Source organism: Xiphophorus couchianus, chromosome 23 (genome assembly GCF_001444195.1).
Source record: "Xiphophorus couchianus chromosome 23, X_couchianus-1.0, whole genome shotgun sequence".
NCBI classification, from domain to species: Eukaryota; Metazoa; Chordata; class Actinopteri; order Cyprinodontiformes; family Poeciliidae; genus Xiphophorus; species Xiphophorus couchianus.
This window is the reverse complement of record NC_040250.1, coordinates 22241562-22261941: the sequence shown is the minus strand read 5'-3', so window position 1 is coordinate 22261941 and position 20380 is coordinate 22241562. Positions and strand designations below refer to the sequence as shown.

The 20380-nt window shown below is 37.8% G+C and overlaps 2 protein-coding genes and 1 long non-coding RNA gene across 17 annotated transcripts in view; 1 reads left to right on the top strand and 2 right to left on the bottom strand.

Moving 5' to 3' along the window:
• Window positions 1-15566, bottom strand: part of afap1l1a (actin filament associated protein 1-like 1a) — a 31232-nt gene extending 15666 nt beyond the window's left edge. The window contains exon 1 of one of the 5 annotated variants that reach the window (XM_028008999.1): window positions 15439-15566. In XM_028008999.1, coding sequence (XP_027864800.1) covers window positions 15439-15460 — 22 coding nt within the window. In that variant the 5' untranslated portion in view covers window positions 15461-15566. Of the gene's footprint in view, window positions 1-89; window positions 195-1780; window positions 2001-15438 lie in introns of those variants that run through there. The other 4 variants (XM_028009000.1, XM_028008998.1, XM_028008997.1 and 1 more) reach the window with 4 other exon arrangements.
• LOC114139219 (uncharacterized) lies at window positions 252-5669 on the top strand. The gene is made up of 4 exons (XR_003594398.1): window positions 252-365; window positions 4867-5040; window positions 5358-5398; window positions 5500-5669. It is a non-coding gene; the product is annotated as an uncharacterized LOC114139219 (long non-coding RNA).
• Window positions 15567-16887: 1321 nt separating the features above from the next.
• The window catches only part of ablim3 (actin binding LIM protein family, member 3), a 49842-nt gene continuing 46349 nt past the window's right edge, over window positions 16888-20380 (bottom strand). For 10 of the 11 annotated variants that reach the window (XM_028009174.1, XM_028009173.1, XM_028009175.1 and 7 more), the window contains 5 exons: window positions 20047-20102; window positions 19844-19910; window positions 19736-19746; window positions 19554-19634; window positions 16888-18590 (listed from right to left, as the gene is read on the bottom strand). In XM_028009174.1, coding sequence (XP_027864975.1) covers window positions 18477-18590; window positions 19554-19634; window positions 19736-19746; window positions 19844-19910; window positions 20047-20102 — 329 coding nt within the window. In that variant the 3' untranslated portion in view covers window positions 16888-18476. The remainder of the gene's footprint in view (window positions 18591-19553; window positions 19635-19735; window positions 19747-19843; window positions 19911-20046; window positions 20103-20380) is intronic. The other variant, XR_003594422.1, reaches the window with a different exon arrangement.

Here is a 20380-nt window from a genome sequence, read left to right as displayed (position 1 = left end):
TGATTTTAAGACGCGTGTCTTGTAAAATAAGCACGTTTCCACCACAGCTGTTGATGCGAGAAGCAGCCATATTGAAACACAAACTCTACCTTACAAGTCATAACTGGGGGTAGTCGGAGCTGCCCCAGTTTACTTCCAGTTGATATTTCAGATGGGGAAGTCCACATTTCCCAGTTCCAAGTACAACTGGAAGCCAGCATAACGGTGCGTCACCTAGCTTGACGTTGACAGGAAGTCTTTTTTATCTGTCAGAAAAACCACTTCCTTTCTTGTGTCAAAATAAGAGTCTCAAGGTATCAAGCCTGCAGATTGCATCAGCAGACCCAGGACTCAAAACAATATCAGAAATTTGCACCATACAGACGGTAAGCAACTGGATACCGCATAGCAAGCCAGAATTCACTCTAGCAAGAAACATGTTTCTAATTAAATATAGTGCAGTTCTACCAGATCTTGCTGCTTCTTTGAACAACCATTAGCAAATACAACTGTATCCAAACATATTTCGCATATTTCATGTATCTAATAAAAGAATAAGATCAGAGATAGATTATGCACTACTAGGTGTGCTATTTATTTAATAAGCAAATAAACAACTTAACTTAATTCTGCAACTTAAAAAATGTGTTCATATATACAGCATCCATATGCAGTCTGAATTCAGGATTAGTTGTGGATCTCTGACTTTTGAAATTACAATTAAAACTTTTGGGGTTGTTTTATTATTGTTATTTATCATTGGAACGCTAAAATTCTTATTTGAGAGAACAAACTAAAAGTAGAAATATAAAATTTGAAAAAAACAAAAGTGATCTTAGCACTGTTAGTACAGTCCTAAGCTCTGCAGGAGATTGAAAAAGAGTTTTGTTGTTGGTCAAAGACACTTTGATTGTTTAAGCTTTGAGCAACTAGAGAAAAAAAAAGAAAATGCATAAATATTAAAAATTTTTACAAAGCTCTGTACACATTCAGACATATAGCCCTTTTCACTTGCCTTATAACTGCTGTAAAACACCAACAACATTCCTCTGCTTGTTAAGAGTACATGGCATTTGTGTGAGCGAGTACACATTTGTAAGTCAGAGAGAATGGTTTGTTTAACACTACAGAGCAGGCCTTTAAAAGGAGCTTCCAATTGGAGTTTTTTCTTTTTCTTTTTTTTTGTTTAAACTCTGCAGGGGAAGGAGGTTGAGTGGGGGTGTGGGGTGGCAACGGGAGTTCAGCACCTGTGCTAACATGTCCGACAAACTCTGATGAAACGAATAATGTGACCTCAACTGGGTGCACGTAGATATATATATATATTTCTTCTTGCTACTCCCCCGTTATGCTAAAAGATCTTCCTCATGCTGAGACAATGTTCCGTGGCATGCAATGCAAACACAAACATCGTCACAGTGAGTCAAAAGTCACAGATTTCAGTGATTTAGCATCAGCTCAGTTTCACAACATCGCTGCCTGCATCCCAACCAGCAGATCAGTCCACACCCACACAGAGGCTTTAGTGGATTATAACAGCAACATTTCACCACCTGGTTTTACTGGCATGCGGCTTCCCCAGTACGTTTAAGCCAGTTAGTCTATGAGTTTTCAAGCAAAGTGACGTAAGTTTTTTTTTTGTTTTGTTATGTTTTTCAAGGTATGCACAATGGAATTTGGGGAGCAAAATAAAGTGGAACATCTTTAAAAATCTTTTCTATTCTAACTGTAATCCTGACATTTTACTGTATACACCTGGAATGGAAACTATGAGCCAAATAGAACATGTAACAAAACTTACCCTCAACAGCAATGGATGAGAGACCCACCATTCTGCAAGATTAAGAAGGAAGCAAACCAGCTCCCTTATACACAAAATAGATGCAGGAATAAAACAAGATATTCCACCGTCCTGTAAAAGATTTCTAGCTTCACTCAGTCCTGTGAATCCTTTGTATTTGTAGGTTAGCTCGAGTAGGCTGAATTCGCACTCCCTTTACCTCTCCCTTCCTCCATCTGATCTGTTATCTCTCTCCACCTCCCTCTGTCTACCCTCCTCTTTTTTTCCTTTTGGGGGGTAGGGAGATTGTGGTGCAGCGTGTGTGTTGTGTGTGTGTAAGCTTTCTGGATTGCCCTCCACTGTAATCCTGGGGATTGTATAGCACCTGGGAAAGGCTTGCTGTGTAAACACACATGCCGACTAATAGCACATTCTTTATTCTTCCACATTCTTTCACCTGAAACCAAAGCATGGCTGTCCAACCATCCAAGCAAAATGCCAACCACTCAAGAAAGTTCGAAAGAGCCCACAAATATCCTGGTTACTGCCACTCTGAATTCAAATAACTCCAACAGCACTAACTTTGACACTTTGATGTGCTACATCTGAAAACATGAATGTTGGTTGCTTTAAGAAATATCAACTTAAACATGACAGGGTTTAGCTGTTTCTGTGTAGCGTAGGTAGACCTTTGAGAGTTCCACGTGGATGACTTGTTGCCCTGAGGCAGATTCAAGTGCCCCGAACATGACGTAGCATGCTGCACTCAATCGCTCACTCAGCCACTAAAATTACACAAACAGCCCTCAACATAGTTAAATCTGTCTCTTAGAACTATAGGCTCTTTTGTTTTTGTCCTACGACTGGTGTAGGAACGGTTTCAAAACTGAGAGATACATCAAACATGAACAGGATCCTCGTATAAGTCATCTTATAAGTTATTTTTGATCCTCTTTAATGAAGTTTTATTCAAGCAATAAAACTTGAGAAATAGAGAAAGGGCACAGTGATAAAACTAAAGCCAAGCTAAACCATGGCTAGACAGAGTAACCTCTAATAAAATTGGACTGATTTGAAGTGAAACCTCTTCAGGTGGACGAAAGAAAACCTTAGCAGTGGTACATTTGAAATTTGTTAAATCTTAAAACTAAATAAAATTTCCTACAACACCTAAGAATTACACATTGAAACTGATGTTTAGAGTTACTAATGCTAACCATGCTAACTGTACAACTGCTAAGTCATGCTAAAGAAAAATGTAAGAGTAAATTACTTCTGCTTTAGTTAATTAATGCTGTTAAGAACCTTGACCAGAAACTAGGGTCTCTGTTAAGTACATTTGTTAGTATTATTTGTCTCCATGTAGCTATGTTGTTGAAAGTCTACATGGATGCAAACAAAAATAAACAACTAAAAAAAGACAGAGAAATTTAATAAAGGGCTCGTCTTGGATCTGTTTTTTTAGATCAATGTGGGAGTTGTGTACTTTGAGTGATGCTGGACCATTTCCAAAAATTAAATTGTACAAAAGCCAGAACTTCCCAGAGGCATATAGTGTTTCCCAATTTATTTATTTATTTATTTTTAATAAATCGGCCCTGGCTGTGACAAATCCAACAGAGTCACCCTGCAATTCTCGGTCAAGGCCTGACAAACCACTGCTTTCTGTGACTAAATGTGAACTCTGACCTCCAGAGTGAAACTGTGATCACACGTCAGCCAACGGGACAGCAGGAGAACTGCAGTTTTCACTCAGCTGTAAAATTCACAGCCTTTCATCTCACAAGAGGTTTGGAGTGACCTCAAATGTTTCTTTTTTTATTTTATTCAGTAGTAAAGATGAATAGTGTATGGATTTTAAGTACCACATGTATAACATAAAATATAAAAGCAGAACTACAGGTTCTCTAAGGCAAGCTGCTGTGGGAACATTTAAAGACAGTACCATCTGTGTTAAACAAGAGGTCAGTAGGTAAGGAAAATTACCAGGTCTTTCTTAACACCTCTTTTGTTCCTATTGTCTTTGGAAACAGACTCTTCCAAATCTTACCAGGCATGAAAGAACTCAGCATGTTGACAATCCTGTGGTGTCCAGAAATAATGTGTGGGAGTCTCTTTGTCAGCTGAAAAACATTACTCTGCAACTTTTTTTTTTTTCTAGAGCAAGCATAATATTATCTCAAGTTAAGTGAGAAATGTGGGAGGATTTTTTTCTGTATGAGGGACAGAAAACAGCTTGAAAATTACACGAGGTTTTACTAAATACTACCGTGCAGCTGGAGTATGTCCAGAGCCTTGCAACATTGTTTCTAACCCTTGAACTTTTTCATATTTTCTCACATAGGAACCAATAACTTCTATTTTACTGGGATATTTTTTGTGAAAGACTGAAATTAAGTATTATAAAATGGAAAAGTTTAAGGAAAATTATTAGAATTTCTTTTACAAAAAATAATCTGAAGAGTGTGGTCTGGACATGTAGTCAGACCCCAAATTTAAGGTGGTATGTCTCTTCTAGGTTTGTCATTGTCCCCACCCCCCAGTCCTTTCTGCAAATTAGCACAAGCTCAATCAGAATGGATGACAAACGTCTGTCAATATCAATTTTAAAGTTTGCCAAGAGTACTCTTAGTTTTTGATCCCGGTTCTTCTAACTAGAATTGCGACAGATTGGTTCTATTGATTATTTTAAATCTTCATAAACAGCATAAATTTGCTGTTTATGAAGATTTAGTTCTCAGAAATTCTGGATTTCTTCACACCACATGAAAATGCTTTAATATCAACTATATCACTGTAACTCCAGCTGTGTGCTTTGGGGAATTGTCCTCCTGGAAGATAAGTTTTTCATCCCACTCTGTGGTCTTTTGCTGCATCAAACAGGTTTTCTTTCAGGAAAGTATTTTGTTCCATTCAGGAACAATCAGGGTTCCTTTCAACCCTGATTGGCTTCCCTGTCCCTGCTGTAGAAAACCATCCCGACATAATGATGCTACCACAGCATAAGGATGTAATTTTTGCACCACACAGCAATAAATGCAAAAAAATGTCAATTTTAGTATCATCTAACTGGAGCATGCTTTCTCATATTTCCTTTCTCTTTTCAGATAACAGCTTTGACAGTGCTCTGTGGGATGTTCCTAACTTGGGAAGTAATCCAACTCTGCTTTAAACTTCTCCACAACTTTATTCCGGACCTGTCTGCAGTGTTTATTGGTCTTCATGATGCTTCATCATCTTTGTTAATTCTCTAACAATCCTCAGATGCACAAAAGTAGAAGGTATTTGCTCATTAAGCGATTTTATTTTTTTTACATGCCATGTTTTTTATTATTTTTATTTCTTAAAAAAAATCTGAGGACGGTGCAGCTTAACGCTTTGCTGTTATCCACTAACTTTTTTAAATCTATCACATAAAATCTTGATTATGTTAAAGTTTTTTTTGTTTGTTTTTAATTCAACAAAATGATGGAAAGTATACTTTTGCAAGGCATTGTGTGGCTGTAGACAATGCCTGCAAGATAGCAAAAATATTGAAGGAAATCCTAACTCTTAGCTTATAAACCACAACCTTATCACACTCCTTCATCATATACAGATTAGTGAGGTGAAGGCAGACACCTTGCAAAGAAAAGTGAGGTAAACCATACATACTACAAGTTTTTAATTGCATCAAGACATGTGCCAACCATGTCTCCTCTTAATAACCGTTGCTCTATCTTGATGAAATGAACTTCTAGTGTACTCAGGATTCCAGACATTTCCCGAGGGTGACGTTTTCTCCTCTCCTCTGCCGGTTGTCAACATGTCCGGGCATTTACAGGTCTGATAACTCTGGAGTCCACAACAAGTAAACACAGACGGTGAAGCTTCATTGGAAAGATAAAGCTTATCAATATAATGACTGCAACTATGACTTGACTGACTTTTTTTTTTGGCAATTTACGTCATCGCTGGAGAAGAAGCAGATCTACAGATATGGTGTTTTCATTTGTTATGATTTTAAATATGCAACTGTACACAATTCATACATATAATGTGTTATTCGATCTGAGTCTATGATCTTCATATGAACGCTGCAAAACAAATTACACTCATGTATAATATCTCTGGGGAATATATCACCCAAACATTGCTGTGAAAGGTTCTATTCCCAGCATTGGTCTTTTTCAAAACTAAGCTCAGTGTCTCTGTAGACTAGCAGCAATAGAAATTGAAGGAAAACATTGACTGTCTTATTTTTGTAGGGAAAACTAAATAAAGGAATCCAATACTACAAGAAAATAACACCACATTCCGAGAGCGATCTCAAATTCCAATCCCCTGCTTATGCCATAATCCATCCCTCTCATTTCCAGTGTTGTGCAAGTTCAGTCACAAATTTCAGTTCACCCAGCCAAAAGCTGAATTATTCCGTGTTAATATTTCAACACTGAGAAAATCCCAACCACAACCAAACACCCAGAATGAACCATTTCACACTCATATATAATTTTTCATGACATAATGTCTTCCAAAACTGGCTGATAATTACTAGCACATAACGCCTTGTGGTAATGAGCACATTCATTTCTTCACTGCATAGTAAACACCTTCTGTTTTCGATTCTTTAAATGTTGTACATCTGTTTGCCCCTTTTTGTTTCCTACATTTTTGTGCTGCATCCTAAAAAGTTAAAAATAATAACAACAAAGAAAATGATTATAGTAAAACATCTCGATAGGAAGACATTTCTTAATATGATCACTTTGAAAGTGCGACCACAACAAGGTCACACTGTGAGGTCAAAGTTCTGCTGTAAGAAAGCATTTATAAAAGAACAAAACTGCCAAAGCAATAGTCACAAGACTAAGAAGTTTTCATGGAGATGACAAATATTTGATATTTCCATAACAATAATCAGCAATAGTATGACATGTTCTAGCTGAAAATGACCAATTAGTTTTGCAACCAGGTGAAAGTTGTAGTGGACTGGTGCAGTATTGTTATTCTGAACTGAATTAAACACATTTTAACTGCATTTAATAAAACACCATAATCTTAACATGATGTTTTAAATTCAATGATTACAGCACTTGAATGTTGTATTTATGACTGGTTTCGTTTATCTTTTTTCAAAAGCTGTAAAGGAAAGTTTCAGTGAACCCTTTATTATTTTTGCTATTGCTGGGATGTTTTCAACTGTTAATGCTGAGAAAGCTCAATTTCTTAATTTGATCTCTGAAAGTGAAGCTTAAAATCTTTAAAAAAAAAACAAACATGATGTGGATAAACATTGGGAAACAATCCTGCGAGAGGAACCAAAGACAAAAATAATCACAATGTAAGTTTTTTTTTCTGATCTATGGAAGCCAATGAAAATCACCTGACAGTGCTGTAATGTTGAGCCCATTGTTGCTCCGAGTTCTTGAAGATGACTCCGATTCTGTTCGATGCCAAGAAAATAATTTCCCTCTCCTACATCAGCCAACCTTATGGCGTTGCCCCATGTGCCCCCTATAGAGATGCACTTCCTCCTTCTACCAATGACATCGCCTATCAACCCGGGCCTTCTGTTTCCTCTTCCTGTCAGCTGACCCAATGCCACTTTAACTTTACCGTCTCTGGTGACCCCATTCTCATTGCGCTCCTTAGATCCTGACATTAGATAGCATTGACTGAGTTATGCTTAGAGCTGTATTTCAAAGAGAGGACATTGTAATGAAGCTCAGTTTTCACAGCGCAAGCACAGGTTGACCCTCTCGAGGGTGAAAACTACTTTCTCATAGTTTGGCAGCTGCGTTCATCATATGGCCAGGAATCTTAGACAAACATTAGGATCAACATAGTACACCGAATGCAGACTACAAATCTGGCACAGGGACAGAGGAGACCATGTGGAAAAGCTTATTTTGTCTGGAAGAGTTGTAGAGGAAAAAAACAACCTCTCTTTCCCTGCTGTTTTTATTGAACTCCGAAAGATGCTTCAGGATATCATAAAAATACAGAAAAGACCCCATACAAGTGAACAAACACACAAAATGCTGTCATGCTGGAAGATGGCCAAGAATGCAGTCTGAGTTACTCCAGTCTGGATGTGTTTTTTGTTGTGTTTTTTTGTAAACCAGCAGCCAGATGCTTTGCTCAACCCTACAAAATGACAATTCAGCAGATTTCTTACCCTGAAATGCCTTTTCATTTATCAAGATCCTGCATGCAAACGGCCTGCATTCCACCGCACAATTACTTACCCTAATCACAGTTTTAATCTGTTTGAGGTTCGAACAATGGATATAGTCGCGTTGAATTGTCATTGCTAATAATTGGTCAAATGTGATATTCAGCTAACTTGCAGTCACTTTGTTGGACAACCTTTTGGCTTAATACACTTCTCTCTGTTTTCAATTGGAAAACTCCATTGCGCATCATACCAGAGACAAAAAAAACAACTTTATAAAGTCTCATAGCTAACAGGAGATTCAGATTCGGTCAGTTTGAGGCTTTCTGTAGCCAGTTTTATGCCTTTCAAATGGTTCTTGGCAAAACAACGGGAATCATCTGTTAGCAGGTTCACTTGCAAAGGCATCTGCACAGCTGAAAGATCCAAAGGGCACGTACTTATCGCAAGTGTCTCATAAACTTCAAAAATTAATTGAAAGCACATGAAGCGAAACAGGGTAGTTTTTGAAATGTTCTTCCTTCCCAACTCTTCTTTTGTCATCATCCATTCATAATTGCCCTGTGAGGAGCAATGTCCACTCTTTAGGAGGAAAACAAATGCTGAGTGTAGCATGTCGTGTTAGCCACTAGAAAGTGCTGCTCCAACACCATATGTTGCAAATCACCTGCACCAGGAACAATTATTAAATATAACTTAAGTATAACCGCACCTGTGCAGTCGGTTTTAAGAGTTAAACAACTAAATAGGGACATTGGGAAAATTCTACAAGCTAAATCAGACCTGCTTTTACTTCTAGCTTGTTACTTTGCATTACCACACAATTTCTTCAAGTTGGGAGACACAACCAAGACTAAGCAGCAGGAAAGGTTATTGTTGTCCATTTATGTGAAAAGTGTAATTTGCAAGAAACTCTGGATACAACTTTACTCTTTATCTGACACACCAAGTCTGAAACATCTGACGAAATGACAGAAATCAACAGTTGGTTATTAAACATGTCTATCTTTGCGTTACTATGGTGACCCGCTGGTAATCCATCCAGGGAAATTCCCTCGTTTCCGTCCCCCAACATTGAGAAAAAGAAGAGAGAACAGACAGATGGTTCAAAGTAGTCTGATTGCGGAATAGTTCACACTGAACAGGTGGCGATAATTGCATCTGGGCATTTTCTCAATATGGCCAAAGGCTAAAAGGTCAAAAAGTTGATCAATATGAGGCGACGTCTGTCTGCTACGGCCCCATTTTTCTTTTTCTTTTTTCACTCTGATTTATTCAAGTCTGGGGTGGCATAGGGGGCTTGAGTCAGACCGCTGCCAGACAAAGGCCCAACAGAGGAGTCAGTATAATTCAGATCCCATATCTGCTCTGAGTGCTATGACATCACCACAATACTATGTCTCCAAGACAGAAAAGTATTCACATACTGAGAAAGATGCTATTTTGCAAGTGGAAGCGTAGCTTCACTGATGCTGAACAGACACACAGAACACACACACACACACACACACCCCAATATACACACAGAAAAACTCCCAACACCGGAGAAAGGGCAACTTTGTCTTCTTTTTGGATTTGCAGGGTTAGCTTAAAAGTGGGACTATCCACTGTCCTCGTTCTGATCTTTGAAAATATCGATCATTTTAGAAGTAAATAGTCATTGTGAGTCGCTGGGAAAAATAATATACTCAGGAAAAAGTAAAGAAAAATAAGACGACAAGGTGTTCTTCATCAGCCTAAAGTGTGATTTTATAGAGGAAAAGCCTTGGTTATGTATAGAAAACTTGTCATTTAGTCTTTAAAAGTAATTATTTCATAGTGTTGAAGTCTTTTTAAAACTGCTGTACCCAGTGTTTTGTCGATGCAAATTCTGTTTTATTATGATAAAATGAAGTGAAAAGTCGACAGTCTCTTAGTCACTAAGAGTTGCCATTCTGTTTTATGAGAACTGCCTTACTGTTGAAATTTCAGTGTCAGTTTCCAACCGTTAAACCTGCAGGCATACCTGGAATGGTAAGAGGAGGCACTTGAGATAATTCCAATGTTGCATCATATGGTTAAAAGGAAAAAACAAGACCCTTTAACAGTCATGTCAACGTTGAGAGTTCAGAATTTCATCAGAAACCAATAAAGCAAACAATAAAACAAACAAAAAAGTGTTAAAAAAAAGGGTTTAAAATCTCCAACTGTCTCACACAGAACCATATAATCAGCTTTTTATCAACTCTAAAGACGTAAACCGAAGTGCATTTAACCTCCCCACCCCCTGCAAAATTCAAAACATCAGAGCTTTTTATGTCTTTTGCAGCTTATATACTTTCCATACAAACATTTAACAAGAACAGAGACTCATTTTAGAGATCCTCCTCCGTACTGCATGGATGTGATGAGGATTGTCTCGGGTAAAATTTTTAAACCTAATCAAAGAGCACATATGACTAAAGAAAAGCATAATTACAAAAGAAGTATGTTTAAAGTTTTTGTGTGCCGGCTTTCCTCCAGAGCGTTTTACGCCATAGGCTTTTTTTTTTTTTTTTCCCCCACAAAGAGCGCTGAGGATTTACTGCCCCCACCGACGCATTACCATGAATCTTAATAAACTGAGGCTGGTGTCAAGTAACATTTATGAACCCCCAACTGATAACAGGTTGGGTAGGTCCTACTCTGCCAAGTCCCTTCAATAAATCGGAACATTTTCCTGAATTGTTTGTATGAGTGTGCACGCACACCCCAGGCAGAGTCACCTCACCCTCTGGAACAGAGCAGCTTGAAATACACTCTGCAGCAGCGCTGTGTGCAGCAGCACATCTCCATAGAAACCCTATGTAAACAGCCATGCAGACATTGACCACTGCCTTTTACACAATGTACATGTGCACTCCCACATGGCCTACATCACAGAGGTACCCCTCCACACATCCCAGCCACATGAATTATAGTGATCTCCTACTCATGTTGAGGAGGGGAATTCCACTTCGTATGGGCCTGCTCTACAATAATCCATGATATACAGCTTTAACATGACGGGGCATGCACGTATAAAGCACTGAATGTGTTATTTTATTCCCCATCAAGTCACAAAAAGAGTTTGCACGTCTTTTCGTGTTAAAGAGCATGTTGACAATGTCTGATAAACCTCAGAAACCAAAGAACTTTATCAGCTTTATGAGTTACATGGGAGGGAAATTCCATTTTCTATACAGACTGGATTCCTGTAGACAATGTTAAAGTTAGTCAAGCTGAAATATGGAGGGAGACGTATCACATGAGAGTGCGGGAAGCTGCTTTAATGAAGTCAGAAGAGTCATTACAGATATGTAAGCATTTATTTTATTCAGTTGCCTTTGGCAGTCGCGGGCCCAGCGGTGTTAATAAAACACTCGAAACAGAACGGTCAACCAGAGCAAAAGGCTGAAACAAAAATATACCCAGGGATGTTATTTTGTTATTGTGAAAACTCTTTGGCCCACAATCAGCAAACTCTAAGGCAGGGCACTGAGCAATAGTTTAGCTAGCACTGAATGCAATACTCACTGTGTTAAAATGCTGATGTGGACTATTTCTTTTATTTGGGAGAAAAGGTTACAATGTTTGACTAAATATTAGCTTTTAATGAGTGGGAATACAGATTACAGAATATGCATGGAAGTAATTAAACAAATATATAGATATATAAGTATAATAAGTGACAACACTGTGAGGTCACGCGCCTCTGGCGGGATGACGACAGAAGACTGCATTTAAATGGTGCTCTTTTGCCCTGCTAACTGGAGTCACCAAAGCTGAAATGTGGTTAGCTGCAACCAGTTCCTTTGTCTTTTGTCTATAAAGATAAAGACTCAGCTATAAGTTACAAAAAAAAAAAAAAAATCTAGAACTTGATTGCGAGCTCACAGGTTCTCTATTCATGTATTTGAGCCACACTCAATTCGCCATGTGAGCAGTAAGGCATGGCTGGAATGGGGATTTTATATGTATGCAGCAGACTTGTGCTTGGAGTGACAATACATGGTTTTTTAGTTGTTTTTTTTTTACATGCAATAGCAAATACTTAGCCTGAAAGTTCCTTCATGTCACATTCTCTGAAACATATTATGTGACAATAGCTACAGTTGACCACATCAGCTGGACGAAATCACAGACAATCCCATTACTGATATGCATCTCTGAGGAGACAGCCTCTCCCCTGTTACACCCACTTGAAACTCTGGTCATTTTTTTTTAGAGTGGACCATGAGACAAGAAGTAAAATCAAGTCTATTCTGCAGCAAAAAAAAAAGTAGAATACCACTGCTTAGCCTTTATTCATGATATTTTAGAGAAGAGTACCAAAAAAGTCCATCTAAAACTAATTAAAACAAAGTGAAAAGAGATCACTGCAGAGACTACCTGGTGAAAAACAGACATAAAAAGCTTAACATGTAAGATTTATCAACAAAGTGAGACCAAAGCTCTAGTTTTAGTTAGGGGTTTTAATCTGATTAAGCGATGTCTTTTAAAACAAACAGCCTTGCTTGTCTTTGCCTAAGGAGGCTTTCAAAAGCTTGATGCATAGCCGCAAAGAAGGCGTTAAGAAATACAGCTGTCATGGTAAGACAATCTGTGATTGGGGAAACAAACAATGACAATTATCTCTGTTTCCATTAATAGAGCAACTGTTTCCCAGATTGATTTTCAGCAATCTGAAATCATGTACGTCTATGACTAGTCAATGCATTGTAGTTTTCATACCGAACTGAAAATAAGCTCTAAGTACAGTTGTTGCAAATTCTGTTTTCTATTTCCTGCTCAATGTAGAATTATCCATTTCAGATTTGATTAGTGTCATATTTTGGACAAGTGATATTTTTTTTATTTTACCAGGTATCAAAAATGCTTCCAAACCATAATTTCCTAATTTTGTTGAATTATGAAAGACTTTTATCATCTACTATTATCATGCCAGTCATAGACAATAGCCTTTTTACGTCAAACTGCACTGAAGTCACATGCTCCTCACAATGCCTTTCCAGGGTTTCCTGCCATCATATTGGCCTTCACGGAAGAAAAAAAAAAAGGCTGTTCAGCAGGTCTGAGAAGTAAAAAAAAATGGTTTCTGATAATCAGGACAGATGTAACGAAGGACAAGGAAGTGGTGCAAAGCTGGTGCACACACAAAATATCACTTAATCAGGGCAACTGAGGGAAAAGCCCACATTTAAGACAACTTCCACCAGGGGTCAAAAACTTCTGTCTCCTGCAACTTCTAGATGTGCCACTGCTTCAACACACCTCAGAATTTGACTCAGGTGTGTCGATTCACACATCTAAAAGCTGCACAAAAGCCATCCCTGGAGAACTGGAGTTGTTAAACATACAATTTCCATGACATTCAGAAAGATTCCAAAACATCACATCTAGATCAGCTTCTTAAATTAGTAGTATGTGGTTAAGATATCCTATCTAAGATCTTATCTTATGGTGGATAGTAGATTTTATGAAGTATGTATAGATACAGTCTATGTGATGGGAACCTGAATCACAGCCTTCACTCACTTTGCCAGCCATAGTAAGCAACATGACATTGCGAGAAGATGCATATTATATTAGGATGAATAGAAGGAAACATGGTGAATAAACGTTAACTGCAGCAAAACTGAGGTTGGTCAAGAAAACAAATGAACTCAATGAAAAGGTTTGGTCTTTTAAACATTTCTGTGCTCAGGTTAAGTTCAGAGAAGTTGGTATGACTATCAAAAACGACACGCAAGAGATCTAACCCACGCACGTTTTAGAAGAATGTTTTAGACAGAAGATTAGCAGCACTGATGTCCTCCAAAGGTCGATATTATCCGTGACGGGAGACAACCGTTTCATTTCAGATAAATCTGTGAGGATCTGCTTTTCATTTACCTGCTTCTGATCAATGCTATCTCAGTGGATCCCCTGCTCTTTAAAAAGCAGCCAAGAAAAAAAAAAGGTTTTCTTCCCATTAATCTCTTTAATAAAGATGCAGCTCTATGTTTTGTTACTGGTCATGTACATTTTTTTTTTTAAGTATTAGCTGAATCCAGCCAAAGTGCAAAAGCTTAAAAAAAACTGAAGTGTTTTGTTGGTACAGGATTTAAAACTTCTAACTACGACAAGCCGCTACAAATGAAAATAAAAATCTATTATTTGTTATACCAACACTTACACAAAGGAAGCAATTTCAGAGCTACGCTTTGGGCAATTTGACAACTCACCGTTCTGCTGTTTAGAGCAAATCAAGTAAAAGTAATCTACCCATCACCAGAGGCCAATCAGGCGACGTAAAGACAACATAAACAGTTGGCTGATCCCCCGGGACCACAGTGCGTAAGGTTTTGTGGTGTTTCCTGAACCACACGACTCGGCTAAGTTGCATTCTTGTGCGTGCTTGTGTGTCAAGACAGATAGGAATGACAGATGGGGATTGTACACACCCTGGAGAAGACCTAAAGACTTCCTTCCTCCGATACACACCGAACACATTAGCAACAATAACATCACTGAAATCCTTGTGCGCTGGTGATTTTAGGGAGGATACAACAGAGCTAAATATGAGGAGGACATGTAGAGTAGTGATGAATGTCCCTGCAAGATTTACTTTCTGCACAAAAAAAAATCCTGAAAATAAGCCAAATGAGCACGTATGCGATTTGTCCCACTTCCTCTTAGATACAGTCAGTTGAGGAAAAAATAAAAACTTCATTAGATGGAATATAATCACCTCCACATGTCGGCTTCCAGCGAGACTCTTTGCCGCGTTACAAGTATTAAGAAAGATCAGCTGGAGGGCCAAAACAAACATAAACAAAACCCATGTAAAATCATGGAAGCAAATTCAACAGAGACAACATCAGCTTGCACCTTGCCTTATCAATGCATCATCTAAACCTCAGACAGGGAGGAAGTGGATTTGTTTTTTTCTATGTGCAAGGGGTAAATATGTTCCTCCTTAAAAAAAAAGAAGAAAAAAAACCCCTCAGTGCTGAAACACATTTAACACTTCCAGCTATTTCAACACAAAAACACTAGAAATCTGCAAAAAGATTTCACTGCTGGTGGAGTTCAAGATTGAATGGTTCTGAGCAAGCCCACCCAATCTTTGTTGCATCTCCTCTTCCAGATTTATGACTTGACTTGGATGTGCAAGACATTCTTTTTTCTAGAACAAGAAACTTTAGACCAAAAGCTTGTTTTGTTTTTTCATCCTGGCCCCACATTGCACCATTAACAGAACAAACATTAGGAAAACATCTGAAAATCTAACATTGAGAAGAAAAAAAAGAGAGAGAAATTAAAGTCAATAAGAGCCAGGCTGTAAACACAGTAGGCCAGAGAAGATTGATAAGTTTCAATGAGAACTGAAAACTGGATATAGATAGAAAGGTTTTGGATTAAGCAGTAATCTTCCAGTTTAAGTAACTGTCAAAAGTTGTAAGAGGAGGAAAACACAAACATCCCAAAGAAGGGTTCAGCATCAGAGTTTAGGGTGAGAAAATAAGTTCCAGGTACTTACATGAGGGGTCGTTTGGGTCCATCGTCCAGCTGATGCTCTCCCGGTGCGAACTGTAGAAATTAATAAGGGCCCATAGTTGAGTGTGTGAGGGCGTGTGTGTGGAAGAAGAGCTCAAACCACTGACAGATACAAGCGACACAACGCAGATCAGCGGGCCTGGAACCTCCCCGCTGGGTCCTAAAGCCCGCCTGGTGACACTCTTTTCAAAACAGCCTGCCCTGACTTCTGAGATCTTTCAATGTGATGGTTCTCCACTGAACTGCCTAAAAGTATAGTGTAGCAATTTTTGCATTTCTGTCTGCTATCTGGCAACCAGTAATGGCATAGGTACTTTGAAAAAGTAACTTCAATCGGTTGATTACTCCTCGAAAAAGTAACTTAGTTAGATTGCTGATTACTTGATTTGGAAAGTAACTAAGTTACATTAAAAGTAACGTTTTTAGTTACTTTCAGCAGCTGTTGACAATAATATTCCACTACCGTGAGGGATAAATTTGTTTTCATATTTTCAGAGCTCAACACCAAACAATGAGATTGAGAGACTCTTATGGAGAGTGAAGAGTGTCAAATGACAATAACTTATGTAATAATTATTTAAGTGTGCCATTAATTTATTAAAACTCGTCACTGTCCATAGATCTGTCTTTTGATCTGTCTTTAAATAATATAAGTTTATTCATAAATTGCTTATTTAAAAATGTACAATAGTTTTGTAAAATACATTATCTTTATTTTTTGTTGTAAATATAAGTCAACAGAACTTAATAAAATGTTCAGCTTGGATTTAATTTAACGTGAATCATGAACTTCTTGTCGTTTGGATGTTTCTGAACTAAATAAACTTTATTTAATGGTCAGAATCCAGAGCTGTGCAGATCATTACCAACATCAGCTGTGATCTCCACAGAAACAGAGACGCTCAGCCTCCAGCGAAACCACCAGTCAGATCCACTTTACTGTCTGAAAATCCTCTAGTTTCCACCTTATTTAATATCTTTCAAGTCCCTTACTTAACTATGAATCATTTACTTTTAAAAAGTTGTAAAATTACAAAATAAAAACAATTTTCTTCCACTTTTGAATTTTCTCTAATGTGTTTTGACAAAAAATAAATAAATAAAATTTTTTAAATAGCTGTAAAGCTGAACTGATAATATGCAGTGGTTGCATAAAACAACACAGTGATCAAATTGTTTGTAGTCTCATATTTTTGAGATCCCAATAAAAACTTTACACGAGCTAGAATATGGTTAGAAATCACATTTACAGCAACCTGAGGTGTTTTGTGAACTGAATAGCAACACCATTCTATGCGTTTTAGTCCAGTGCATATCAGTTAATTTGATGATCTGACCAAATGACTGAATTAATTCTCAACTTTGTAGAATCAAAGTATCGTAACATGCATCACAAAACGGCATACGCTAATAATGAAAGAAAGGAGACTTGTTCTGAGTTGCAGTTTAATTTTAGTGTCAAAATCACAAAAATAACAGTATTGAAAAGAAGTCTTCAACAACCCTGGGTCTTTGTGTGGGAAAATACCTTGCTGAGTGTCTCCTGGCATGGGGATATAATTTCTGGAGCTACAAAATTATTGGATTATCGTTCTAAAAGAATATAAATAGTAGTGAATGTAGGTTTATAAACAATGCACAACCTAAACTATCATCATCATTCTATTGGAAAGAAGAAAGAACATGACGACGTTATATCTTGTAAACTCAAACCTCAATTCCAGAAAACTTTATTTTATAAAACCTAAAAAAAAAAAAAAAAAACATATACCGGTATGTTTTGTTTGAGACATTAATTTGGCACAAGTGCAAAGTTAACTATCTGTAGTATGCCTTGACTTATAAATTTGAGAAAATGTGAACAGTGATGCCATCAAGAAGCTATTGTCCACTATGGTGGACAATAGCCTCCCCTACTGGCGGCTCCTGGCCTGACAGTTTTACATTAATGGTTTAGTGTACATTTTAGAAGCGAGGACAGGCTTTTATGAGGTGCCACATTTATTTACGCCTATGTCACTATTCCATTCTTCATAGCATTGAATACATCTTTAGCATTTTTATTTAAATAACTGCATCGCTTAATATTTATCTGCAAAACAAGGGAAAAAAGCTTAATTGTGGCCTTCAAAAATGAAGATGTCAAGAAACATTCCCTTTGTACTTGTGTCTCAAATTATAGTTTAAAAGAACAGTGAAAAGATTTCCATTTCTATTAGAAGTGTGAAAACTGCACACTTTTCTGGAAATGAAGTTTTGCATTGTTCCTACTGAACTGCACATTCTTCGGTTCCAGTACAGCTGCACTACTGCTGACCTTTAATTATTCGGCCAGCATCTTCTAAGCTGTAGATTTTCATTCTCGCGCTAATTGAAGCAGCTCACTAAAAGACATAAAAACAAAAAAGTTTGGCCCACTGCAGATGTTCTCTGTCAACTGAAGATGCTCCGTTTCGTGAGAGACAACAAAAATAGGTAACATGTCAAAAAAATGCACCCTGCACCAAAGGCGTATGCTCACACTTACTCACTCACTCACTCACTCACCCTTAGTATCATTCACACAGATAAAGTGTCAGAAATGATATACTGTATCTACATTCTACTCCTTTGGATTGCTGGTGCTGCACAGTCGTAACTAAAAGAGCATAACAAGTAAGGCAAAGCCAAATTTCTCCACATCGTGTTTCGGTCCTGCAGCTCTGGTCACAGATGCGGTCCTGTGTAAGGGAGCACAGTCTCAACTTGGAAAAAAACAAACAAACTGCACTACAGCATGAACGTCTCTATTGCTTACATTTCAATCTAATACACAGCTATGGCTGCACTGGCAAACATGTTCCAGTCCGTCTCTGCGCGGCGCCCCTCCACCACTGTCACCAAAAGTCCACTCCGGCTTTTGTTTGTCATGTGGCAGACAACATTTGTCAGACGTGGCAGTGGAACTGAGAAGACGCGTCTCCGTCTCATGGTCCCGTGCGACTCAACGTGTGGCAGTATTTAACACACACCTGGGTGTGACTAGAACAGCCGAGCCTGCTTCTTCAGCTCATTCCGTTTCCACAGAGCCAACCGGTCAAAATCCTCCACGGTCATTCCGAACACCTGGATGAACTCTTCTGGGGACAGGTGGCGCTAAGACGACAGAGACACAAAAACTGTATTATTTTATCCTTTTTACACCTGGAATTCCTGCATATTTACTCTGCTACTATTTAAAGCTATGTGCATTCAACAAGTAATCACACCTCTTTGAACTTTTTGAGATTTTGTCGTGTAGCAGCAACAGATTTTAATGGATTTTTAGACCAACACAAAGTGGAGCCTACTTTGAAGTGGAAGCAAAATGGTATATTAGTCTAGAAACGTTTTATCAATAAAAATCTGAGAAGGGTGGTGTGCATATGTATTCATTTAATCTGATATCCCTAAAGTAAAATCTTGGGCAAAATTGCCTTCTGAAGCCACCTGACAGGGTCCACATTTATGGAATTTAATTGTAGTAAAAACACAAGTATTCTGAGAAGCCCTCAAAAGATTTATTTAAATTGCTCACAACAAAGCATATCTAAGTGCTACAATGACCCAGTAAAAGTTCAATCTGGGAGGTATTCATAGATACTCATCTGATCCGAATGAGCTTAAGCTCATAAAAACATTACAATCAATGCTGAAAGCTGGTAGACGGATGCACCAAAAGCTTCAGCTGCATTTCTAGCTGGCTAAGCTGTTCTACAAAAAAAAAGAGAAAAAAAACCAAAAAACTTTGAGAAACTAAAAAACTTTTCAAGCACATGTATACTATTTTGTCCACAACTGTGGATTACTTTGGGTTTCCAATCCTATAAAATCCAAAAAATTTGGTGTGTCTGAAATGAGACAAAATGTGACAAGATTTAAATGTGCGACCACTTTGTGCTTTTTCTTTTTGTAAAGGTACAAGAGGGGTGTACTTTTACTAATTTAGAGTACAAATGACAAAATCAAATAAAAAAAATAAAGCATTAATCTGTTAATTTTACTGCACCCTTTAAAATCTTAGACTATACCTTTAATTTTGCAGGCCAGTTCAATTTTACGTTTCCCAGCATTACTTACTTCCAGTCTCGCTCTGTCGACGTCTTTAGGCAGCTTATTCCGCCCTCTGGTGGTGACAATGAGTGATTCATATGGATAAACCTGCCGAGAAGGAAAGTTCTTTTAATCATTTCAGGAATCTGGACCAAATAACTTTTTCATTATGTTTATGAAAGAAAATGAAAACAATTTTCTAACCGTACCTTATACTCAGCTGCAAGAAAAGATGAACAGATTAAAGAGATTAAAGGTTTGGGTTAATTGCTTCAATCTGACAAAGGTTTGGTGTTATAAAGTCCAATTAAAATTACCTCTACTTCCCCAGTTGACCTCGCTGCCGTCGTCATACTGATACTGGTAGCAATCTGCGCTCTGAGGCTGCAGGTGCAAGGAAGGAAATTGCGATTAACAAAAATAATTGCTTTTGGGAATTCCCATGAAAAACACCTCATTAATGTAAAAATAGGTGAAAATAGATTATTAAAATTAGCTTTGGAGTGCAATCTGATCTCACCCGCTGAATACCATTGCGCCTATATCCTGGTAGTGATGCTGATTTGCAACCAAAATCTAAAGAATGGTCAGAAAACACACAATTAATAAATTAAAGCATTGTACATATATTAAATGTTGGATTTGGCCAGGAGATGGTGATCACCACCAATAATAAAAAAAAGATCAAATTCCAGATGTGGGAACTGAGGCTTGGATGATTCAGTAGAAATTATTTATGAACCAACATGAGCTGAACAGCTACTAAACAAACAAAGTATCAACAACAATAAAGAGAAAGCTAGCACCTTAAAGTATGTCACAGTAGTGTTTGGCAGAGACTGAACACATTTTGA